The sequence below is a fragment of the Hippopotamus amphibius genome, chromosome 10, assembly GCF_030028045.1.
Source record: "Hippopotamus amphibius kiboko isolate mHipAmp2 chromosome 10, mHipAmp2.hap2, whole genome shotgun sequence".
In the NCBI taxonomy this organism is placed as follows: Eukaryota; Metazoa; Chordata; class Mammalia; order Artiodactyla; family Hippopotamidae; genus Hippopotamus; species Hippopotamus amphibius.
In genome coordinates, this window is record NC_080195.1 from 30536952 (window position 1) to 30564185 (window position 27234).

A 27234-nucleotide genomic window follows, 5' to 3' on the forward strand; every position below is an offset into this window, starting at 1 on the left:
TTAGTGACCACAAACAGTGTATAAGGAGTTGAAGAAATACGCCTTTAACAACAAGCAGTAACAAAAAACAGACAAGAACATCTAAAGACTATAGACTATATAGCAAAATGCATTGTTTGCTATTATAAGGGGAAAAAAGTTTTGTGTTGACAGGTTATGCCAATTAAAAATATTTTAAAATGAAATCTGTCACTTGGAGAAAATATAAAAATATAGAATTAAGATCAAACCAAAACAAAGATGAAAGATGATAGCAGAGGAATAGATAGAAAGATGATAGAAGAGTTCTAGTCTGAGACTAGAACTGCAACTGTGAATTAAAGAGGAATCTTCAGAAACAAAGAAACTATAGGTAAATTGTACTCTAAAATCTAAGTGTGATCTTTGCCTAAAGCCTTGACTGAATGCTACATTAATTACATCAAGAAATCAAACTAAAAATGCAGCAGTTGGAAGAATTGAGCAGCTGCACATTGCAGAAGAGATAAAATTTAGTTTATGCCCAGGTGACTCAATACCCTACTTGGAAAAAAAAAAATCTTCCAGAAGGACACAGCTGAATACAGTCATCATATCATTTTATCTATAATGTACAACATACTACTAACTGAAAATTACTAGATATCCAGAGAAACAGGCAAGTATGAACCATATTCTGGAAAATAGACAGAAGCTAGGGGAAACTTGAGTCTGAGAAGTCCAAAATATTGTATTTAGCAGATAAAGACTTCATAGTAGTTATTTGGAATATATTAAGATAAATGAAAGAAATTACACTCAAATATTTACCTTAATGAGTGAGCAGCAAAAGAATCTCAGCAGAAAACTGTTAATTATAAAACATATAAATTTTAAAGTCCAGAAGTGAAAAGCACAATCACTGAAATGAATTTGTTGGATGAGCTAAACAGCAAATGAGAGATGTCAGAAGAAAAAATCAATGAGCTTGATAACAGAACAACATGAATCATATAATCTGTGGAACAGAGGAAAAAGAGACTGAAAACAAATGAACGAAACCTCAGAGATCTGAGAGGAAATATCAAGTGGCCAAACATAGATGTAATTGGATTTCAAAATAAAGAGAAATAATGTGGCAGAAAAAATTTGCAGGAAAAAGCTAATTATTTTCCAAATTTGATGGAAAACATCTACTTACAGATCCAAGATGTTCAGCAAACTATAAGCAGATAGACACAAAGAAAAGCACTTTTATTCACAGCATAGTAAAGATCTCAAGACCCCAAGATAAAGAGAAAATCTTAATTGCAGCCTAAAAAAAAGACATGTTAGCAGGGCACAGTGATACAGAATATAGCTTAATTTTCCTCAAAAATAATGGACGTCAGTAGACTTTATAATGACAGATTAAAAGTGCTGAGAGGAAAAAAGAGTCAACAGCCAAGAATTCTTTACCCGAATAAATTATCCTTAAAAATGGAAGCAACTAATTTTCAATTAAGTGATAGCTGAAACACATCACAAGTAACTTACACTACAAAAAATTCTGATAATTCAGAATTCTTCAGGCTGAAAGCCAAGGCAGTAGATGGCCAGTCTTATCTACATGAAGAAGGATGCTCCTATGTGAATAAGTATAAATAATTATATGTAAGCTTTTTCTTCACTTAATTTCACTATGTTATGTACATGTGCATATGTGTAATATATATAGACAATCATGTATATCCATTCATGTATAAACACATACATATGTATATATAAATATGTATACATGTATGCACATATGTATATATATTTTTATGTACATATACACACACTATATATGCATGTGGATGTATATATCTATATAAACATATATGTACATATAAACAAACGTACATACACATTCATGTATATGTGTGTATGTGAATATATATAGGTGTCTGTATAGATCTCTACCTGTCTGCATCTATGCAACAACAATGATAGCACTAAAGAGGGGAGGGTTGAAATAAACTGTTTCAAGTTTTCTATAATTTATCTGAAGGAAATTAGTATTAAGTCTATGTAGATTATAGTATTTTAAATATACTGTAAATCCTGGAGCAAATATTGTAAAATTATGCAAAGAAATATCACTAAAAAGCCAATAGAAGAATGAAAGTAAAATATTAATCATAGTTCATTAACACAGAATAAGGCAAGAAAGGAAGAGTCAAGGAACAAAACCAAGATGAGACAAAGAAGAAATAATGACAAAGTGACATATAGACATATTAATAATTATATATTTTTAAATATCTTTAATTTATTTAAATTTTTTAAAGCTCTTTATTGGAATATAATTGCTTTACACTGTTGTGCCAGCTTTTGCTGTACGACAAAGTGAATCATCTGTATTTATACATATATCCCCATACCCCCTCCCTCCCAAGAGTCCCTCCCACCCTCCCTATCACATCCCTCTAAGTCATCACCCATCATCAAGTTGATCTCCCTGTTTTATGCAGCAGTTTCCTGCTAGCTATCTGTTTTACATTTGGTAGTGTATATACGTCAATACTATTCTCTCACTTTGTCCTAGCTTCCCCTTTGCCCCCCACCCCATGTCCTCAAGTCCGTTCTCTATTTCTGCATCTTTATTCTTGCCCTGTCACTGGGTTCATCAGTACCACTTTTTTTTTTTTTTAGATTCCATATATATGAGTTAGCATACGGTATTTGTTTTTCTCTTCCTGGCTTACTTTGCTCTGTATGACAGTCTCTAGGTCCATCCACCTCACTACAGATAACTCAATTTCATTCCTTTTTATGTCTGTGTAATATTCCATTGTATGTATGTGCATCTTCTTTATCCATTCATCTGTTGATGGGCATTTAGCTTGCTCCCATGAATAATTATATTAATGTAAATAAGCCAAACTCTGAATAAAAAGCAGAAATTGTCCAACTAGATAAGTCAAGAAAAATTACATCTATCTGTAAGAATTACATTTTAAGCCCAAATGCCTTCTAAGGTAAAAAATAAAAGAACAGGAAAGGATACAAGAAGCAAACAGTAAATATAAGAGAGCTAAATATATTTATTTTTTAAATATAAAATCTCATATTTAAAAAATAGATATAGTAATGCTTCAAAAAGATAAAAAACACATAAGGAAGACATAATAATAAATATGTATAGCTATGTGTAGATATTTAAAATACATAAAAGTATATCATAATTACACACACATATTAGATCTTGAAATATCTTGAAGCAATCACTGACAGAACTAAAGGGAGAAACTGACAAATCAATGATCGTGTTTGGAGGTTTATTTCATATCTCTCAGTAATTTATAGAACGAGACCAAAAAATCAGTAAGGATGTAAAAGACCTGAACAATACTATCCACCACCTTAATGTAATTGATATTTATAGGCCAATATATCTAATATATCTATATTTAGACATTCTTTTTAAGTGCACTTGCAATATTCATCAAGATAACTGAAAGTCATTCAATGCAATTAATTCACCATAATAACAGAATAGATGAAGAAAAAAAAACTTGAGAAAATTTAGCAGAAAATTACAAACTCTCAGCACTCTAGGAATAGAAGGAATAGAAGAGAACCTCCTCGCTCTAATGAAGTACATCGCTGAAAAACTTACAACTATTATCGTACTTACTGGTGAAAGACTCAATGTTTTCCCCGAGTATATGGAACAAGGCAAAGGTGTTCATTCTCACTGTTTCCATTCAACACTGCAGTGGATGCTCCTGCCATGGCAGTAAGGGAAGATAAAGAAAGAAACACACAATGAATGGAAAGAAAGATTAAAACTGTCTTTAACCAATTTAGCTTGGCCACATGAGCAGAGAATCCTAAACAGTCTACCCCCAAAGGCTGCTAAAGCTAATTAATGAATGCAAGTGAACCCAAATTCCATGCATTTCTATGTATAAACAATAAACAAATGGAAAATGAACTAAAATGTACAATTCCATACACATTGTTTCAAGAATATGAAATAGAGATAAATTGAACAGAATATGTGCAACACTTGTATGGTGAAAACTTACATTGCTTACAGAAGAAGAAGACTGAAATGGAGATATATCCCACTTCCATGGATTGGAAGACACAATATCGTTAAGATGTCAGCTCTACGTCACACACTCCACACAATCCCAATCCAAACCCCGCCATCTTTCTGTGGAAATTGACAAACTGATAATACAATATATATGGAAACACAAAGGACCTAGAATAGACAAAGCAATTAAAAAGAACAAAGGCGAAGCACATACACTAATTTTCTGTAAATTTCAAAATTTTCTATAAAGCTGTAATAATCAAGACAATGTGGTATTGGCTAAAGCATAAATATATCCCTTAATGGAACAGTATAGAGAATCCAGATATAAAATATTTATATGGTCAATTGATTCTCTGCCAATATGTTAAGGCAGTTCATTGGGTGAAGAAAACCTTTCCAACAAAGGTATTGTGTGAACTAGATATCCATGTATGTAAAATAAATCTTGACATCTCACCATGCACAAAAATGGAACTTGAAATGGATCAAAGCTCTAAATATAAAAGCAAAAATCCTAAAGCTTTTAGAATAAAGCATAGAAGACAGTCTTTTTGACTCTGTAATAGGCAAAAATGTCTTAGATAAGGCAAATAAGGATGGGGGATTTTAAAGAAAAATATGTACTTCAAATTTAGAAAATTTTTATTTTAGGCTCTGTTAAGAAAAATAAAATGATAGACTCTGAAATGGGAGAAAATATTTTCAATTCATATACGTCCACACATATGTATAAAATATATTCAAAAGCCAATTCAAAGGATTTTTATTCAAATATATCAAAAGATAAGAATTATGGTTTCTGCTCTGACATGTGAGAAGTTTAGAAATCACCACTTAGTCCTTACAACAATTAAAAAGCTAAACAAATTGAAAAAGCAACAGCTCTTCTTACATCCATCAGAGAAGTGAGGTCACAGAGCAAACCACTGCCCCCCAAATTGGAAAAACCAACAGGTGAATGCAGAGAATCACAACTTACTGGAGTAGCAACGTACAAGCTAAAACCTTTTGGGAACCAGCCTCCGGGTTGGAAAACCTGAACTATAATTGACAAATTTCTGGAGGATCAATGTGTAGAACTCTGATAGTTTAAAACTCCAGGGGAACCCAGTCGTACATAGGCCCCCACACTTTTATGAGTTTTACTTCCAGAAACTCGAACTGCTTGTCACAGTGAATACTGGAGAAAAGTCATGCTTCTGGCAGAGGGAGGGGAAAAGGAACCATTTTGAAATAGAGCATTCTATTAGAAAGTCTGCCCTTACAAATACAGTTGTATTGGAAAAGACACCCTGTCCTCCCTAAACTAAGAATAACCAAACATTTGATTAACAGAGACAGTAAGAAAAAAAAAGCTAACAAAGGTATATTTAAACTTTGAGTACATGATTACATGAGTCAATTATATGAAATAAATAGCTTTTATAAAGTATAATATTGCTGCCTGCGGTTAAGCTGTTCATTGAAAATACCAATTAAAAATTCCAGTAAGAAAAAAAGCAACACCAGGAAACTCAAACTTCTAATATTGGTAAATTACAGAGTTTAGAACACTTTCTTTTTTTTTTTTTTTGATGGTTCTTTTAACTTTTTTTTTTTTTTACAATAAACTGCACGTATTTAGAGTGTACAATTTGGTATCCGATTCTCCCAATTCATTCCCCTCCCAACCCTCCCCACTTTCCCCACTTGGTGTCGATATGTTTGTTTCTGCATCTGTGTCTCTATTTCTGCCTTGCAAACCGGTTGATTTGTACCATTTTTCTACTGAAGACTGGAAAAGTTGATTGAGGGAACTGAATCCCACTAAAGTACAAGTACATATGGGGCCAGCATCCCAGTGAAATAAGAGGTCTGGATAGTCCAGCCTGGCTTCTGGGACCACTTTTTGGGGGGCAGAGGTTTGGGGTTTTGCCATTTCAGAGAGAGAAGCTGAGAGTCTGCATGCTGCGTTTGACAGCTTCACATCAGAGACGCTCTATACATAAATAGATTTATTATGAAAGCAAGAATGTATGAAGAATATAGAAGAGAATTGTACTTAACAAGGTATCTAATAACTATTTCCTCTAAGGTTTTGGCTCCACAGTAGTGTGTTAATATTGTTAAAATTATATGGAATGTAGTGAAATGACACATTTCTTTTACAAACTACTGAATGGGATGTTAATTTCAATAAGACTCATATAAAAAATGGGATTACTGAAACTGTGGATTAAGAAATGCTCATACTTTGTAAATAAATTCTGTATTGCAGTTTTGTTTGATTGTACCTAATTATACGTGACTGAGTAACAAAGCATTTGTTTACAGAATTGCACACATCCAAACTGCTGTAATCCTGCATCATGTACAAAGAAAAAAAATAAATTATGTGGTTCTGGGGCATGCTGCACACAGGACTGCAAGGTAAGATGCAATCTGTATTTTATAATATCTTAGCATTAAATTTCTTGAAATACTTGTTTCCAGGAGATGGGAAACATGTCAACACTATATTCAATCCTTCCCGTCATATTATACCCAAGCAGCATTGGAACCCCTGTCACACTTCAGTCCACTCTGTAATCTATCATTTCTAGGACTCTCCTGTACATAATGCCTGATGCTTCTCTCTCCTAATTTGACTTCCCATTCCTATACCACATTTACAAATCTTTCTTGTATTCATTGCGCTTTCTCTATGATCAACATACATCTTGGGCAACATTCTTAAGTTCTTATTTTCTAACACCTTGCTTCACGTGGGGGCAGGAAGTTAGATTAGCTCTTTTTGTTGGCTAACTTCTCTTTACTGTCTTCTGGTAACATCCTCTGTTCCTTCAGAATTCATTCAGTTACTGTTACAACCATTCAGTTCCTTTTAATGAAAACGTTTAACGAATCCCTGAAAATTGCCTAACATCCAGCACAACCCACTGGAACCCTAAGGAGAAAGAAAAAAACTCTTGAACAAAGGGAAATGGCTCACATTCTTAAGATTGGAGGAAGAGCATGATTTTCTCTTAAAAAGAAATTTCCGCCAGGTTTATTGATATAATCAACATACAACATTCTTTAAAGTGTACAACTTAACGATTTGCTCTGAGTATGTATTGTGAAATGATGACCACAATACGGTTAGTTAACACATCCACCACTTCACATACTGAGAACATTAAAGATTTACTATCTTACCAATTTTTAAGTATATAATAACATTATTCTTAACTACAGTCACCATGCAGTACATTAGATCCCCCCATTTTTTTTTATACCTGAAAATATGTACCCTTAACCTACATCTTCCCATTTTCCTCACCTGGTACCCTCTGGCAACCATCAATCTACTCTCTGCTTTGAGGAGTTTGGCTTTTTTACATTTTGCATGTGAGATCATGCAGTCTTTGTCTTTCTCTTGTCTGACTTGTTTCAGTTAGCATAATGCCCTCAAGGTTCCTACATGTTGTTGCAAATGGCAAGATTTCCTTATTTTTTATGGCTGCATATTATTCCACACTACATTTCTTTTAATACATTCATCTATTGCCTGACACTTAAGTCATTTCCATATCTTGGCTATTGTGAGTAATGCTGCGGTGAACATGGGGGTGCATGTATCTCTTCAAGACAATGGTATTATATCCTTCAGATATATGTCCTAGATCAAAGTATTTCTATTTTTAATTTTTGAGAAACCTCCATGCAGTTTCCCATAGTGACTGTAACAATTTACATTCCCACCAATAGTGTGACAGGGTTCCCTCTTCTCCACATCCTTGTAAACACCTGCTATTTGTTGTCTTTCTGATGACAGCCATTCTGACAGGTGTGAGGCGATACCTTGTGATTTTGATTTGCATTTCCCTGGTCAGTGATGTGGAGCATCTTTTCATGTGCCTGTTGGCCATCTGTATGTCTTCTTGGAAAGACGCCTGTTTGGACTCTCTGCCCATTTTAAAATCAAGTTGTTTTTGCTTGCTTGTTTGTTATTTTAATATTGAGTCATATGAGTTCATTGTATATTTTGAATATTAACCCCTTAACAGACATATCATTTGCAAATATCTTCTGCTATTCAGTAGGTTGCCTTTTTGTTTTCTTGGTGGTTTTCTTCACTGTGCAAAAGATTTTAAGTTTGAATGAGTCCTATTTATTTGTTTTTGCTTGCCTGGGGAGACAGATCCAATAAAAATATTGCTAAATTCAAAGGCAAAGAGTGTACTGCCTATGTTTTCTTCTAGAAATTTTATGGTTTCTGGTCTTAGATTTAGGTCTTTAATCCATTTTGAGTTTGTCTTTGTATGTGATGTGATATACATGCATCATATGCAAAACATTCATTCTTTTAGGTGGAGGCGTCCAGTTTTCCCAACATGACTCATTGAAGAGACTGTCATTTCACCATTGTATGTGCCTGCCTCCTTCATCACAGATTAATTGACCATATGTGTATGATTTATTTCTGGGCTCTCTATTCTGTTCCATTGATTTATGCCTGTTTTTGTGCCAGTAGCATACTGTTTTGATTACTGTAGCTTTGTAGAATAGTTTGAAGTCAGGGAGTGTGATAGCACTAGTTCTTTTTTTCTCAAGATTGCTTTGGCTGCTTTTGGGATATTACTCAGCCATAAAAAAAGAACAAAATAATTCCATTTGCAGCAACATGGATGGACCTAGATTTTCATACTGAGTGAAGTAAGTCAGACACAGAAAGACAAATATCATATGATATCACATATGTGGAATCTAAGAAAAAGGGTGTAAGTGAACTTAGTTACAAAACAGAGGTAAAGTCACAGATGTAGAAAACAAACTTATGGTTACCAGGGGATAAGGGTAGGAGAGGGATAAATTGGGAGATTGGGATTGACATATACACACTACTATGTATAAAATAGATAACTAACAAGAACCTACTGTGTAGGGCTTCCTAGGTGGCACAGTGGTTAAGAATCTGCCTGCCAATGCAGGGGACACAGGTTCGATCCCTGCTCCAGGAAGATCCTACATGCCGCAGAGCAACTAAGCCCGTGCACCACAACTATTGAGCCTGCGCTTTAGACCCTGTGAGCCACAACTATTGAGCCCATGTGCTGCAACTACTGAAGTCCATGTGCCTAGAGCCCATGCTCCACAACAAGAGAAGCCATGGTAATGAGGAGCCTGTGCACCATAGTGAAGAGTAGCCCCCACTCACTGCAACTAAAGAAAGCCCGCACACATCAAAGAAGACCCAACACAGCCAATAAAATAAACAAATTAATTAATTAATTAATTTAAAAAAAGAACCTACTGTGTAGCACAGGGAACTCTACTCAATACCCTATAAAGGCCTATGTGGGAAAAGAATCTAAAAAAGAGACTGGATATATGTATATGTGTAACTGATTCACTTTGGTGTACACCTGAAACTAACACAATATTGTAAATCAACTATACCCCAATAAATAATAAATAAGTAAAATAAAATAAAAACACATTTCTCAATAATCAATGTGCCAAAGAACAAATCACAATAAAACATTAGATGTATTTTGAACTGAAAAAAATATATATCAAGTTGTATAGTATGCAGATAAAGCAGTGTTTAGAGGGAAATTTTTAGCTTTCAATAATCTAAGGTTGTACTTTATAAATGTATAAAAAGAAGAAGATTAAATCCAAGGCAAGCATAATGAAGGAAATAATGATGGTTGAGAGGAAATCGATGAAAGCAAAGTTGCTTTTTTCAGAAGAAATCAACAAAAATGGACAAAGCTTTACCTAGACGATGAAAGAAAAGAGGGAGGTAACACATCACCAAAATTAGAAATGAGAGAGGAGAATCAGTATTGATCTTAAACAAATTAAAAGAATTACAAGGAAATATACGAAACTACTATACCCAAGCAAATTAGACAATTTAGGTGAAATGGGAAAATTCCTCAAAAGATGCAAATGACCAAAACCGAGTTAAGAAGAAATAGAACATGTCAATAGGCAAGTGAAAAATTGTATTAGGAACTTAAAATCTTTCCAAAAAGTGAAGTCCAGATCCAGATAGCTTCAGTGGTGAATGTTGTCAAACATTTAAAGATGAAGTGATATCGATACACCACAATCTCTCCCAGAAAATATAAAAGAAAGAATACTTTAAAACTCATTTTAAAGGACAATATTACCTTGACACCAAAGCCAGATGAAGGCCTCACAAGAAAACTGAAGCCCGCATGCCTAGAGCCCATGCTCTGCAACAAGAGAAGCCACCGCAATGAGAAGCCCACACACTGCAACAGAGTAGCCCCCGCTCGAAAGCCCGCACACAGCAACAAAGACCCAACATAGCCAATAAATAAATAAATAAATAAATAAATTTATTTTAAAAAAGGATATAACTAAATGTAATAACCACTCATTTACAAAATTATCCACAATTTATAAATAGGAAGAAACTTAACCTTATACAGGTCATCCATGAATTACCTACAGCTAACATTATACAATAACAAAATTCTGAGTACTTTCCCCCTAAATTCAGACACAAAGCAAGGATGTTTAGGCTCTCATCACCTCCAGAGAGTACAGTCAGGTAAGAGAAAGAAATAAAAGACATCCAATTAGGAAGGGAAGAAGTACAACTGTCTTTACAGATGACATGATCCTGCATGTATATAATAATCATAAGGAATTCATCAAAAATACCTTTTAAAGCAGTTAAATGAGTTTATAAAGGTCACAAGATACACAGTCACTCTACAAAAATGAATCGGATTTCTGTGTAATTGCAGTGAACAATCTGCAAACGAAACTATGATGCTCGTTGGCATCTTTTTTTTTTTGTAAGACAGGTCTAATGGTGATAAACTTCTTCAGCATTTGTTTTTCTGGGAAAGTCTTATCTCTTCTTCATTGCTGAAGGGCAGCTTTACCAGGTATAGTATTCTTGGTTGGCAGATATTTTTTCTTTGAAAATATCCTCCCCCTCTCTGCGCTGTAAGGTTTCTGCTGAGTAGTCTTACAGTCTCATGTGGATTCCCTTGTTGTAAGTTTATTTCCTCTTCTGTCAGTATTTCTTTATTAAGTAAGCTTTCTATCCTTTCTCTTTGCTCCTTCTGGGATTCCCATATGCCTACACTGTTTCTTTCGATGGTGTTCCATAAATACCATAGAATTTCTTTCTTTTTTTTTCTTCTTTGTTCTTCCAACTGGATAATTTCAAACAATTGTCTTTGAGTTCACTGTTTCCTCTGATTGATCAACTGTGTTTTGCAGCTTTTTATATAAAAATTGTCAGTTGAGTCATTTTATTCTTCAGATCCAGAATTTTTTTGGTTCTTAAACAAACAAAAAACAACAGTTCTGTTTGTTAAATGTCTCATTTTGTTCACATAATGTTTTCCTGATTTTATTTATTTGTCAATCTGTTCTCTCTTACAGTCCACTGAACTTACAATGATTATTTTTAATTTTTTTGTCAATTTGTGCATCTCCATTTCTTTGGGGTCTTCCACAGAAATTTATTTTATCCCTTTGGTGCTGTCTTGTTTCCTTGATTCTTTATGTGCCTTGAAGGCTTGCATTGCTGTCTTCACATTGGAAGAAGTTGCCATCTCCTCCAGTGTTTACTAACTGGCCTGGGAAAGGAGGAGGTCCGGCACCAGTCAGCTCAGCTCGAGTTCTTCGGGTCTCTCAGAGCTTTTGCATGGGTGTGTTTACTCCACTCCTCGTATTCCCTCACAGTGGGAAAGTTGAGGACTGTTTGCTCCCTATGGCAGTGCCCTGAAGTGTTCAAAGGTGTGCACCTTGTCCCAGTTCAGCAGAGTGCATGTGTCCTCTTCAGCACCGTGCAAGCTGTTGTTGGAGGCTTGCGTGCACCATCTGCTGGAGAGTGTGGGTGCTGGCTATGGGGGTGTGTGTGGAGCGCTGGAAGTGTTGCTTGGCTAGCTGTGGGTGTTCTTGGGTGAGGCATCCTATTGGTGCCTTCGCGGGGCTCTTGCTGGAACTTGTGAGCCAGTTGGGACAGGTGTCTGGTCATTGTGATACATACACTGCTGCTGTGCACTCCCATCCCCTTCCCCTAGGTGTCTCCAGAGCGCTCAACACTGTGCCAGTTCCCTCAGTGTTCCTGGTGGGGCCAGACAAAAGTGGGCCTCATGGCCAGTGTCTCACAAGGGTGGGCAAACCGGGCTCTTACATCACTCTCACTTTCCCCTGTTGGAGAAGTCACAGGCCACCTTGGGGAAGGGGTGATGTGGGTCAAGTGAAGCTGTTCTTCTTACCCGCTTCACTGCATCTACTCTCAGATGTTTTCACTCCAAAAGGAGATCGGATCCTGCTAGTTGGATTCCCGGGCTTCCTTAAAGGTATTCTAATCCATGATGGTTGTTTCTGTGTGAGTATGCAGCCTGGACTCTCCTATTTTCCCACTCTGCTGATGCCACTCTCCTTTCCTTTCCCATTATTGGACATAGCATAGTATTAATTAGTAATATTAACGGTAACTTTAAACATTAACCAACATATCAAATACAACTAGGGTAGTGATGTAGTGTCATCAGTGTGACAAAAGGAAACAATTTTTCTGCTGCACAAACCAGATTCACATATCCACAGGGATACCTGAACAACTGCTGTTGAGACTGGGGTAGTATTTACAATTCTAACTAGTCCCTGGGCCCAATTATGGAAAGGGACATAGCCCAGACTATGGTTTTTCTGATAAACACAGTGATTTTTTTTTTACTGTGCAGTTGAGGCTCGTTTGATGGTCAGAAGCAATAAATTAACCCACTCATCCCTGGTTCAGCTGCGTAAAGGGACACAGCCCTGTACATGAATTACATATTATGTACACAGACTGACAGTGCTGGCAAGAATGAAAATGTATGAAAACTATAAGGAAAACAAAATAAAAATATTTTAGGAGAAAATAACTTGAAACAAGGAGTCAGAAGGTTTAAAGTTTTAGTGTCATTTGGGAATTAGAGAGCCATGGAAAGAAAAAGAAAAAATACCTTTCATGGAGGAGCAAATACAGTGTAAAAGCTTGGTTCAAAGGGCCTTTGAGGGCTTCCGAGGTGGCGCAGTGGTTAAGAATTCGCCTGAGAATGCAGAGGTCACGGGTTCGATCCCAGCTCTAGGAAAATCCCACATGCCGCAGAGCAACTAAGCCCGTGTGCCAAAAAAAAAAAAAAAGATGGCTCCTATTTTGGGCTTCCTAGGTGGCACAGTGGTTAAGAATCCGCCTGCCAATGCAGGGGACACAGGTTCGATCCCTGCTCCAGGAAGATCCCACATGCCACGGAGCAACTACGCCCGTGTGCCAAACAAACAAACAAACAAAAAAGATGGACTGTGCAAAGGGCCTTTGAGGAATGGGTATTTAAGTATCAAAAAAGAAGTTGGGTGAGACAAGCTGCTCTAATAAGGCTATATACTGTATGATTCCAACTGTATGACGTTCTGGAAAAGGCAAAACTATGGAGACAGTGAAAAGATCACTGGTTGCCAGGGACTGAGGGTGTGATGAATAGCAAAAGCATGAAGGATTGTTAGGGCAGTGCAGATACTCTGTATGATACCACAACAGATACATGTCATTATCCATTTGTCTAAACCTGTAGAATGTAAAACACCAAGAGTGAACTTTAATATAAACCATGGATTTTGAGTGATTATAATGCGTCAGTGTATGTTCATGAGTTGCAACAAATGTACCCACTCTAGTCATACATACTTTGCCTGTGTTGGGCAGGGGTTATATGGGAAATCTCTATACTTTCTCCTCATATTTTCTTTTTTCTTTTCAGTTGTGTGGGGTCTTAGTTGGGGCTTCTGGGCTCTTTGCTGTGGTGCTCAGGCTTCTCTCTAGTTGTGGCGTGAGGGTTTTCTCTCTAGTTGTGGCCTGTGGGCTCCAGAGTGCGTGGGCTCTGTATTTTGTGGCACACAGGCTCTCTAGTTGAGGTGTGTGGGCTCAGTAGATTTGGCACACGGGCTTAGTTGCCCCACAGCATGTGAGATCTTAGTTCCTGAACCAAGGATCAAACCCATGTCCCCTGCATTGCAGGATGGATTCTTTACCACTGGATCACCAGGGAAGTCCCTCTCTTCATATTTTCTATGATCCTTAAACAGCTGTAAAAAACAAACTTTTAATGATAAAAAAAATTAGAATAAACAGAAGATTGCCATTTATACACATTTGTAAAAGGGGCTGTATTCTGAAGAAACATATTAATACTTTCTCATTATATCTATATGTATTTTCTATTAGAAACAATTTTGATTATTGGTTTCTATTTTTTTTTAATGTTTCAATAGCATTTTTTTTTTTTTACTTTTTTGGGGGTACACCAGGTTCAATCATCTGTTTTTATACACATATCCCCGTATTCCCTCCCTTCCTTGACTCCCCTCCCTCGAGTCCCCCCCACCATCCCCGCCCCAGTCCTCTAAGGCATCTTCCATCCTCGAGTTGGACTCCCTTTGTTATACAACAACTTCCCACTGACTATTTTACAGTTGATAGTATATATATGTCTGTGCTACTCTCTCGCTTCGTCTCAGTTTCCCCTTCACCCCCCGCCCCCTCCCATACCTCGAGTTCTCCAGTCCATTCTCTGTATCTGCATCCTTGTTCTTGTCACTGAGTTCATCAGTACCATTTTTAGATTCCGTATATGTGAGTTAGCATACAATATTTGTCCTTCTCTTTCTGACTTACTTCACTCTGTATGACAGATTGCAGTTCTATCTACCTCATTACATATAGCTCCATCTCATCCCTTTTTATAGCTGAGTAATATTCCATTGTATATATATGCCACATCTTCTGTATCCATTCATTTGTTGATGGGCATTTAGGTTGCTTCCATGTCCTGGCTATTGTAAAGAGTGCTGCAATAAACATTATGGTACACGTTTCTTTTGGGATTATGGTTTTCTTTGGTATATGCCCAGGAGTGGGATTACTGGATCATATGGTAGTTCTATTTTTAGTTTTTTAAGGAACCTCCAAATTGTTTTCCATAGTGGCTGTACCAACTTACATTCCCACCAACAGTGCAGGAGAGTTCCCTTTTCTCCACACCCTCTCCAACATTTGTGGTTTCCAGATTTTGTGATGATGGCCATTCTGACTGGTGTGAGGTGATACCTCATTGTGGCTTTGACTTGCATTTCTCTGATGATGAGTGATGTTGAGCATCTTTTCATGTGTGTGTTGGCCATCTGTATGTCTTCTTTGGAGAAATGTCTATTTAGGTCTTCTGCCCATTTGTGGATTGGGTTATTTGCTTTTTTGGTATGAAGCTTCATGAGCTGCTTGTATATTTTGGAGGTTAATCCTTTGTCCGTTGTTTCATAGGCAATTATTTTTTCCCATTCTGAGGGTTGCCTTTTAGTCTTGTTTATGGTTTCTTTTGCTGTGCAAAAGCTTTTAAGTTTCATGAGGTCCCATTTGTTTATTCTTGATTTTATTTCCATGATTCTAGGAAGTGGGTCAAAAAGGATCTTGCTTTGATGGATGTCAAAGAGTGTTCTGCCTATGTTTTCCACGAGGAGTTTGATAGTGTCTGGCCTTACATGTAGGTCTTTCATCCATTTGGAGTTTATTTTTGTGTATGGTGTTAGGAAGTGTTCTAATTTCATTCTTTTACATGTTGCTGTCCAATTTTCCCAGCACCACTTATTGAAGAGGCTGTCTTTTTTCCATTGTATACTCGTGCCTCCTTTGTCAAAGATAAGGTGCCCATATGTGTTTGGGCTTACTTCTGAGTTCTCTATTCTATTCTGTTGATCTTCCTTTCTATTTTTGTGCCAGTACCATACTGTCTTGATCACTATGGCCTTGTAGTATAGTTTGAAGTCAGGAAGCCTGATTCCACCAACTCCATTTTTCCTTCTCAAGATTGCTTTGGCTATTCGGGGTCTTTTGCGTTTCCATACAAATTGTAAGATTTCTTGCTCTAGTTCTGTGAAAAATGCCATTGGTAATTTGATCGGGATTGCATTGAATCTGTAAATTGCTTTGGGTAGTACAGTCATTTTCACGATGTTGATTCTTCCAATCCAGGAACATGGTATGTCCCTCCATCTGTTTGTGTCGTCTTTGACTTCTTTCATCAATGTCTTAAAGTTTTCTGCATACAGATCTTTTGCCTCCTTAGGCAGGTTTATTCCTAGGTATTTTATTCTTTTGGTTGCAATGGTGAATGGGAGAGTTTCCTTAATTTCTCTTTCTGCTCTTCCGTTGTTCATGTATAGGAATGCAAGAGATTTCTGTGCATTAATTTTGTATCCTGCTACTTTACTAAACTCATCAATTAGTGCTAGCAGTTTTCTGGTAGAGTCTTTAGGGTTTTCTATATATAATATCATGTCATCTGCAAAGAGTGACAATTTTACTTCTTCTTTTCCAGTTTGGATTCCTTTTATTTCTTTTTCTTCTCTGATGGCTGTGGCTAAAACTTCCAAAACTATGTTGAATAATAGTGGTGAGAGTGGACACCCTTGTCTTGTTCCTGTTCTTAGAGGGAATTCTTCCAGTTTTTCCCCATTGAGAATGATGTTGGCTTTTGGTTTTTCATATATGGCTTGTATTATGTTGAGGTAATTTTATTCTATGCCCATTTTCTGGAGAGCTTTTATCATAAATGGATGTTGAACTTTGTCAAAAGCTTTTTCTGCATCTATTGAAATGATCATATGGTTTTTATCCTTCAAGTTGTTGATATGATGTATTACGTTGATTGATTTGCGTATATTGAAGAATCCTTGCATCCCAGGGATAAACCCCACTTGATCATGGTGTATGATTTTTTTAATGTGCTGTTGGAGTCTGTTAGCTCATATTTTGTTGAGGATTTTTGCATCTATATTCATCAGTGATATTGGTCTGTAGTTTTCTTTTTTTGTGACATCTTTGCCTGGTTTTGGTATCAGGGTGATGGTACCCTCGTAGAATGAGTTTGGGAGTGCTCCGCCTTCTGCAATATTTTGGAAGAGTTTGAGAAGGATAGGTGTTAACTCTTCTCGAAATGTTTGATAGAATTCACCTGTGAATCCATCTGGTCCTGGGCTTTTGTGTGTTGGGAGATTTTTAATCACTGCCTCAATTTCCGTACTTGTGATTGGTCTGTTCATGGTTTCTATTTCTTCCTGGTTCAGTCTTGGAAGATTGTATTTTTCTAAGAATGTATCCATTTCTTCCAGGTTATCCAATTGATTAGCATATAGTTGCTTGTAGTAGTCTCTCATGATGTTTTGTATTTCTGAGGTGTCCGTTGTGACTTCTCCTTTTTCATTTCTAATTCTGTTGATTTGCATCTTCTCCCTTTTTTTCTTGGTGAGTCTGGCTAATGGTTTATCAATTTTGTTAATCTTCTCAAAGAAGCAGCTTTTAGTTTTATTTATTTTTCTTATGGTTTCTTTCCTTTCTTTTTCCTTTATTTCTGCTCTGATCTTTATGATTTCTTTCCTTCTGCTCACTTTGGGGTTTCTTTGTTCTTCTTTCTCTAGTTGTTTGAGGTGTAAGGTTAGGTTGTTTATTCGATCATTTTCTTGTTTCTTAAGGTAGGACTGTATTGCTATAAACTTCCCTCTTAGAACTGCTTTTGCTGCCTCCCATAGGTTTTGGTTTGTTGTGTTTTCATTGTCATTTGTTTCTAGATATTTTTTGATTTCCTCTTTGATTTCTTTAGTGATTCCTTGGTTGTTTAAGAGTGAATTGTTTAGCCTCCATGTGTTTGTATTTTTTGCAGTTTTTTTCCTGTAATTGATATCTAGTCTCATGGCGTTGTGGTCTGAGAAGATGCTTGATATGATTTCAATTTTCTTGAATTTGCTGAGGTTTGATTTGTGACCCAAGATGTGATCTATCCTGGAAAATGTTCCGTGTGCACTTGAGAAGAAAGTGTAGTCTGTCGTTTTTGGATGGAATGTCCTATAAATATCAATGAAGTCGAGATGGTCTAATGTGTCATTTAAAGCTTGTGTGTCTTTATTTATTTTCTGTTTGGATGATGTGTCCATTGATGTAAGTGGGGTGTTCAAGTCTCCCACTATTATTGTGTTACTGTCGATGTCCTCTTTTATAGCTGTTAGCATTTGCCTTATGTATTGAGGTGCTCCTATGTTGGGAGCATAGATATTTAGCATTGTGATATGTTCTTCTTGAATGGATCCCTTGATCATTATGTAGTGTCCTTCCTTGTCTCTTGTAATAGTCTTTACTTTCAAGTCTAATTTGTCTGATATGAGTATTGCTACTCCAGCTTTCTTTGGACTTCCATTGGCATGGAATATCTTTTTCCATCCCTTGACTTTCAGTCTATATGTATCCCTTGGTCTGAAGTGGGTTTCTTGGAGGCAGCATATAGAAGGGTTTTGTTTTTGTATCCATTCAGCCAGTCTGTGTCTTTTGGTTGGAGCATTTAATCCATTTACATTTAAAGTGATTATTGACATGTGTGTTCCAATGACCATTTTCTGAATTGTTTGGGGTTTGTATTTGTAGGTGTTTTCCTTTTCTTGTGTTTCCTACTTAGAGAAGTTCCTTTAGCACTTGTTGTAAGGCTGGTTTGGTGGTGCTGAATGCTCTTAACTTTTGCTTGTCTGGAAAGCTTTTGATTTCTCCCTCAAATCTGAATGAGATTCTTGCTGGGTAGAGTATTCTTGGCTGTAGGTTTCTCTCTTTCAGGACTTTCAGTATATCCTGCCATTCCCTTCTGGCCTGCAGAGTTTCTGTAGAAAGGTCAGCTGTTATCCTGATGGGTTTTCCCTTATATGTTGTTTGTTGCTTTTCTCTTGCTGCTTTTAATATTTTTTCTTTGTGTTTAATTGTCGTTAGTTTGATTAATATGTGTCTTGGTGTATTTCTCCTTGAGTTTATTCTGTATGGGACTCTCTGTGCTTCTTGGACTTGGTGAATTATTTCCTTTCCCATGTTGGGGAAGTTTTCCACTAGAACCTCTTCCAATATTTTCTCAGACCCTTTCTTGTTTTCTTCTTCTTCTGGGATGCCTATAATTCGAATGTTGGTACGCTTCATGTTATCACTGAGGTCTCTGAGACTGTCTTCTAATCTTTTTATTCTTTTTTCTTTTTCCTGCTCTGTGGCGTTTATTTCTTCCATTCTATCTTCCAACTCACTTATTCGTTCTTCTGCCTCAGTCATTCTGCTGGTTATAGCATCTAGAGTATTTTTAATTTCAGTTATTTTGTTATCCATTGCTGTTTGTTTTTCTGAGTTCTTATGAACTGTTTCTTGTACTTTATTTTGTTATCGAGATTTTGTATCATTTTTACTATCATTACTCTGAATTCTCTTTCAGGCATTTTTCCTATTTCCTCCTCATTTATTTGGTCTTGTGGGTTTTTTTCCTGCTCCTTTGCCTGCATGGTGTTTCTTTGTTTCCTCATGGTTGTCCAAACTTTTGGGGTTGCTTGTCCTGGTGATAGAGGTGTTTATAGAAGACTGTCGAAGCCTCACACTAATGTCCAAGTATTGGATTAAACGAATATTATGTCTAGGAAACACATACATGTATAAGACACAGAATTACTGAATCCATTAGGACATAAGGCTCTAGAAAGACGTGACAGAACCCCAGTGTGCTATCAGATATTCAAAGAGAAACCCAACAGAAATTGACAACTGAAACAGAACAAATCAGAGACAAAAGCAAAAGCAAACAAACAAACAAATAACACCCTACACATACAAACATAAATCCAGGGAGATTTTGTAAGCTAGGATCCAATATAGAAAAGAGCCAGAGTACCACCAGAGAGAATGGAGATTCTCAGAATGTAATTAGACAACTGTACTAAGAACTAAGATAAAGACAAAAGCCTAATATTAAATACCAAGGCAGTGCGTCATCTGGAGAATAGAGCAAGGAGTCTGAGCAGACCGATAGTGTTGCTTATAAGTATGTTAAGATAAAATAAACTTAAAATGGCTGGAAGAAAGGGGAACTGAAGAATGTAATGTGGTTGGAAATATGCAAATAAAAAGAAAGGAATAGAAATGTATAAAAGATAGGGATGAAAGGAAAGTATGAGAGATATATTGTCTGTACTACCAAAAACTTAGCTAGATATAGAAGTATATAAAAAGGCAAAAAAAAAAAAAAGAATAAAAAATATCATTAAAAATTATGTTATAAAACTTGTAGATCCCTTAGGGCTAAGATCGTATTTAATAAAGAAAAAAAAAAAAAAAAAAGAGAGAGAGAGAGAGAGAGAGAAAGAGAAAAAAAAAAAAATCCAGAACTGATCCCAGAATGGACTAGTTCGATAGGTATTGATACTACTATTTCTGTTTCCTTAGCGTCTCAGCTGTAAGTGTCCTTCTCCTTGCCTTGGGTTTTTTTGCATTTTCTGTGACCAGCAGAGGTTCCTTTATTGTTCGTCTGTAAGTGTCGGTGTGTGGGGAGGGAGAGGGTACAATAGTGGCTCCTTCTCTTGGGAGTGAGTGAGCCGTGGCGCACTGTTGTTTCAGTTGGGCTTGGAGGTGCCTGTTGAAGGGGGACGCCGGTGGCTCAGGGGTAAACAGAAAGTCTTTGAGTTGGGCCTCTGTCGGGTTTTTTTTGTTGTTGCTGCTGTTGTTTTTGTTATTTTTTTTTCTCTCGGCAGCCTCCCTGCTGCTGGCATTGCATGGGGTTTTAATCTAGCCCCGCCCAAGTGCCTGAGGGTGCTTGTTATCCCTGAGCGCCTTAGGTGGCCCACGGGCGCCTCTCCACTGCCTGTTGCAGAGGCGCCGAAAGAGAGAGAGAGGCTATGCGCGAGGCTCCTCCCCCCCCCCCCCCATGAGCCTGCAGCCTCCAGCCGCCATCATGGCCTGGCAGCTCTCAGGGACGGGCACTCCTCTCCGCGGACCTCCTCCCTCCTGTCCTCTCGGTCCGTCACCCTACCGGCAACAATGTTTCTCCCCCTGAACCAGCTCTCCGGTTCCCACGCTCCTGCTCCTGGACCCTCCATTCAGCCACGGATCGAGGTCTCGGTCCAGGAACGCTGAGCTGCGCTGCGGACCCTCTGTATGTTTCTCACTCCCTCCCGTCTGCCACAGCTCCGCTGCTTCACCCTCTTTGAGCCTTCGTAGATGCCTCCCTACCGGCTATGTCGGGCTCCCCGCAGTCCTTTCTGGTGTTCGAGGCCGTCTGCTGGTGTTCAGCTGGTTCTCTGTGGGAATGACTGCGTCCTTCCGTGCATTCCCAATGCATCTGTGGAGAGGGATGCACTCCACGTCTCTCTACTTCACTGCCATCTTTTCACTCTCTATTGGTTTCTATTTGAATACTAGCTCTATAAGCTTGGGTAACACAAGTATTGTGTTTTGTAGTTTTCCTACAGGTAGCAGATACTTGTTGACAATGAGAGAGTATCCAGAAATCCTCTTTGAGAGGTAGGGCAGTGAATGTTATATAAAGTGGGTCTCTAGGACCTTTGAAGCTAGAAAAAAATTTTTGTTTTCTTTGAGAACTTTTATTGAGATACAGCTGACATACAATAAACTGCATATGTTTAAAGTGTACAATTTGATATTTTTTTCCTTTTAGTAATGTATATATGGCAATCCCAATTCATTTCCCCCAAACCCCTCCCCCCTTCCCAACTTGGTGTCAATATGTTTGTTTTCTACATCTATGTCTCCTTTTCGGCCTTGCAAACTGGTTGATTTGTACATTTTTCTTAATTCTGCATGTATGTGTTAATATACGATATTTGTTTTTTTCTTTCTGACTCACTTCACTCTGTATGAAAGTCTCCAGGTCCATCCATGTCTCTACAAATGTCCCAGTTTCGTCCCTTTTTACAGCTGAGTAATATTCCATTGTATATATGTACCACATCTTCTTTATCCATTCATCTGTTGATGGACATTTAGGTTGCTTCCATGTCCTAGCTATTGTAAATAGTGCTGCAATGAACATTGGAGTGCATGTGTCTTTTTGAATGATGGTGTTCTCTTGGTATATGTCCAGTAGTGAGATTGCTGGGTCATATGGTAACACTATTTTTAGTTTTGCAAGGAACCTCCATATTTTTCTCCATTGTGGCTGTATCAGTTTACATTCCTACCAACAGTGCAAGAGCATTCCCTTTTCTCCACACCCTCTCCAGCATTTACTGTTTGTAGATTTTCTGATGATGCCATTCTCACTGGTGTGAGGTGATACCTCATTCTCATTTTGATTTGCATTTCTCTAACAATCAGTGATGTTGAGCAGCTTTTCATGTGCCTCATGGCCATCCGTGTGTCTTCTTTGGAGAAATGCCTATTTAGGCCTTCTGCTCATTTTTTGATTGGGTTGTTTTTTTGATGTTGAGCTGGATGAACTGTTTATATATTTTGGAGATTAATTCTTTTTCTGATGATTCATTTGCAAGTATTTTCTCCCATTCTGAGGGTTGTCTTTTTGTCTTCCTTATAGTTTCTTTGCTGTGTAGAATCTTTGAAGCTTCATTAGGTCCCACTTATTTATTTTTGTTTCTATTTCCATTACTCTAGGAGGTGGGTCAAAAAAGATCTTGCTGTGATTTATGTCAAAGAGTGTTCTTCCTAAGTTTTCCTCTAGGAGTTTTATAGTGTCTGACCTTACATTTAGGTCTTTAATCGATTTTGAGTTTATTTTTGTGTATGGTGTTAGGAAGTGTTCTAATTTCATTCTCTTACATGTAGCTGTTCAGTTTTCCCAGCACCACTTATTGAAGACGCTGCCTTTTCTCCATTGCATATCCTTGCTTCCTTTGTCATAGATTAGTTGACCATAGTTTATCTCTGGGCTTCCTGTTGTGTTTCATTGATGTCTATTTCTGTTTTTATTCCAGTACCATATTGTCTTGATTGCTGTAGCTTTGTAGTATAATCTGAAGTCAGGGAGTCTGATTCCTCCAGCTCCAGTTTTTGCCCTCAAGATTGCTTTGGGTTATTTGGGGTCTTTTGTGTCTCCATACAAATTTTAGGATTTTTTGTTCTAGTTCTGTGAAAAATGCCATCGGCAATTTGATAGGGATTGCATTGAATATATAGATTGCTTTGGGTAGCATAGTCATTTTCACAATGTTGATTCTTCCAATCCAAGAACATGGTATATCTCACCATCTGTTTGTGTCACCTTTGATTTCTTTCATTAGTGTCTTATAGTTTTCTGAGTACAGGTCTTTTACCTCCTTAGTTAGGTTTATTCCTAGGTATTTTATTCTTTTTGTTGCATTGGTGAATGGGATTGTTTCCTTAATTTCTCTTTCTGATCTTTCATTGTTAGTGTATAGAAATGCAAGATATTTGTGTGTGTTAATTTTGTATCCTGTACCTTTACCAAATTCATTGATTAGCTCAAGTAGTTTTCTGGTGGCATCTTTAGGATATTCTATGTATAGTATCATGTCCTCTGTGAACAGTGACAGTTTTACTTCTTCTTTTCCAGTTGGGATTCCTTTTATTTTCTTTTCTGATTGCTGTGGCAAGGACTTCTGAAACTATGTTGAATAGTAGTGGCGAGAGTGGACATCCTTGTCTTGTTCCTAATCTTAGAGGGAATGCTTTCCTTTTTTCCCCATTGAGAATGATGTTTGCTGTGGGTTTGTCGTATATGGCCTTTATTATGTTGAGGTTGGTTCCCTCTATACCCACCTTCTGGAGAGTTTTTATCATAAATGGGTGTTGAATTTTGTCAAAAGCTTTTCCTGCATCTATTGAGATGGTCATGTGGTTTTTATCCTTCAGTTTGTTAATATGGTTTATCACATTGCTTAATTTGCATATATCAAAGAATCCTTGCATTCCAGGGATAAACCCCACTTGATGATGGTGTATGATCCTTTTAATGTGTTGTTGGGTTCTGTTGGCTAGTATTTTGTTGAGGATTTTTGCGTCTAAATTCATCAGTGATATTGGTTTGTAATTTTCTTTTTTTGTGACATCTTTGTCTGGTTTTGGTATCAGGGTGATGGTGGCTTCATGGAATGAATTTAGGAGTGTTCCTTCCTCTGCAATTTTTTGGAAGAGTTTGAGAAGGATGGGTGTTAGCACCTCTCTAAATGTTTGATAAAATTCAGCTGTGAATCCATCTGGTCCTGGACTTTTGTTTGTTGGGAGATTTTTAATCACAGTTTCAATTTCAGTGTTTGTGATTGGTCTGTTCATATTTTCTATGTCTTCCTGATTCAGTCTTGGAAGGTTATACCTTTCTAAGAATCTGTCCATTTCATCCAGGTTGTGCATTTTATTGGCATATAGTTGCTTGTAGTAGTCTCTTATGGTGCTTTTTATTTCTGTGGTGTCTGTTGTAACTTCTCCTGTTTCCTTTCTAATTTTATTGATTTGAGTCCTCTCCCTCTTTTTCTTGATGAGTCCTGCTAGAGGTTTATCAATTTTATTTATCTTCTCAAAGAACCAGCTTTTACTTATATTTTGCTATTGTTTTCTTTTGCTCTGACCTCTATGATTTCTCTCCTTCTACTGACTTTGGGTTTTGTTTGCTCTTCTTTCTCTAGTTTCTTTAGGTATAAGGTTAGATTGTTTATTTGGGATTTTTTTGTTTCTTGAGGTTGGATTGTATTGCTATAAACTTCCCTCTTAGAACTGCTTTTGCTGCATCCCATAGGTTTTGGATCATTGTGTTCTCATTGTCATTTGTCTCTAGGTATTTTTTGATTTCCTCTTTGATTTCTCCAGTGATCTCTTGGTTATTTAGTAGCGTATTGTTTAACCTCCATGTGTTTGTGTTTTTTACAATTTTTTTTCCTGTAATTGATTTCTAATCTCATAGTGTTGTGGTTAGAAAAGATGCTTGATATGATTTTAATTTTCTTAAGTTTACCAAGGCTTGATTTGTGACCCAAAATGTGATCTATCCTGGAGAATGTTCTCTGTGCACTTGAGAAGAACATGTAATCTGCTGGTTTTGGATGTAATGTCCTATAGATATCTATTAAATCTAGCTGATTTATTGTGTCACTTAAAGCTTATGTTTCCTTATTAATTTTCTGTGTGGATGATCTGTCCATTGGTGTAAGTGGGGTGTCCCCCACTATTATTGTGTTACTGTTGATTTCATCTTTTATAGTGGTTAGCATTTGCCTTATATATTGAGGTGCTCCTATATTGGGTGCATATATATTTATAATTGTTATCTCCTCTTCTTGGATTGATCCCTTGATCTTTATGTAATGTCCTTTCTTGTCTCTTGTAACATTTTTTATTTGAAAGTCTATTTTATCTGATATAAGTATCACTACTCCAGGTTTCTTTTAATTTCCATTTGCATAGAATATCTTTTTCATCCCCTCACTTTCAGTCTGTATGTGTCCCTAGGTCTGAAGTGGATTTCTTGTAGACAGCATATACATGGGTCTTGTTTTTGTATCCATTCAGCCAGTCTGTGTCTTTTGGTTGGAGCATTTAGTCCATTTATGTTCAAGGTAATTATTGATATGTATATTCCTATTACCATTTTCTTAATTGTTTTGTTTTTGTTTCTATAGGTCCTTTTCTTCTGTTATGTTTCCCACTTAGAGAAGTTCCTTTAGCACTTGTTGTAAGCCTGGTTTGGTGGTGCTGAATTCTCTTAGCTGTTGCTTGTCTGCAAAGCTTTTGATTTCTTTTTTCTTTTTTTTTGGGGGGGGGCACATGAAATATGTTTATTTATTATTTTTTGGGGGGTACACCAAGTTCAATCATCTGTTTTTATACACATATCCCTGTATTCCCTCCCTCTCTCAACTCCCCCCCCCACCCTCCCTGCCCCAGTCCTCTAAGGCATCTTCCATCCTCGAGTTGGAGTCTCCTTGTTATACAACAACTTCCCACTGTCTATCTATTTTACAGTTGGTACTATATATATGTCTGTGCTACTCTCTCACTTTGTCTCAGCTTCCCCTTCACCCCCTGCCCCCCCCAAACCTCGAGTTCTCCAGTCCATTCTCTGCATCTGCGTCCTTGTTCTTGTCACTGAATTCATCAGTACCATTTTTAGATTCCGTATATGTGAGTTAGCATACAATATTTGTCTTTCTCTTTCTGCCTTACTTCACTCTGTATGACAGACTCTAGGTCTATCCACCTCATTACATATAGCTCCATCTCAACCCTTTTTATAGCTGAGTAATATTCCATTGTATATATATGCCACATCTTCTGTATCCATTCATTTGTTGATGGGCATTTTGGTTGCTTCCATGTCCTGGCTATTGTAAAGCTTTTGATTTCTCTGTCAAATCTGAATGAGATCCTTGCTGGGCAGAGTATTCTTGGTTGTAGTTTCTTCCCTTTCATCACTTTAAATATATTGTGCCACTCCCTTCTGGCTTGCAGAATTTCTGCTGGGAAATCAGCTGTTAACCTTATGGGAGTTCCCTTGTATGTTGTTTGTCATTTTTCCCTTGTTGCTTTTAATAACTTTTTTCTGTCTTTGATTTTTGTCAGTTTGACTAGTATATGTCTTGGCGTGTTTCTCCTTGGATTTATCCTGCCTGGGACTCTCTGTGTTTCCTGAATTTGGGTAGCTATTTCCTTTCCCACATTAGGGAAGTTTTCAACTATAATCTCTTCCAATATTTTCTCGGGTCCTTTCTCTCTCTCTTCTCCTTCTGGGACCCCTATAATGCAAATGTTGGTGCATTTAACATTGTCCCAGAGGTCTCTTCGGCTGTCTTCATTTCTTTTCATCCCCTTTTCTTTATTCTTTTCTGCATCAGTGGTTATCACCATTCTGTCTCCAGGTCACTTACTCGTTCTTCTGCCTCAGTCAATCTGCTATTGGTTCCTTCTAGTGTACTTTTCATTTCCGTTATTGTGTTGCATATCTCTGTTTGTTTGTTCTTTAATTCTTCTAGGTCTTTGGTAAACTTGTCTTGCATCTTTCAATCTTTGTATGCAGTCTTTTTTCAAAGTTCTGGATCATCTTCACCATCATTATCCTGAATTCTTTTTCTGGAAGTGTGCCTATCTCCACTTCATTTAGTTGTTTTTCTGGGGTTTTATCTTGTTCCTTCATGTGTTACAAAGTCCTCTGCTTTTTCGTTTTCTTTATCTTTCTGTGGCTGTGGTTTTTAGTTCCACAGAATGAGATACTGCTGATACTGCTTGATACTGCTGTCTGCCTTCTTGTGGAGGAAGCTATCTAAGAGGCTTGTGCATGCTTCCTGATGGGAGGGACTGATGGTGGGTAGAGCTGGGTGGACAGAGCTCAGTAAAACTTTAATCTGCTTGTCTGCCAATGGGTGGGGCTGTGTTC

The 27234-nt window shown here is 37.2% G+C and overlaps 1 protein-coding gene across 1 annotated transcript in view; it reads left to right on the forward strand.

The window, feature by feature from the left end:
- The window catches only part of LOC130830142 (disintegrin and metalloproteinase domain-containing protein 5-like), a 132960-nt gene that overhangs the window by 33094 nt on the left and 72632 nt on the right, over window positions 1–27234 (forward strand). The window contains exon 13 of the mRNA XM_057697152.1: window positions 6344–6439. Within this exon, the coding sequence (XP_057553135.1) occupies window positions 6344–6439 (96 nt within the window). The remainder of the gene's footprint in view (window positions 1–6343; window positions 6440–27234) is intronic.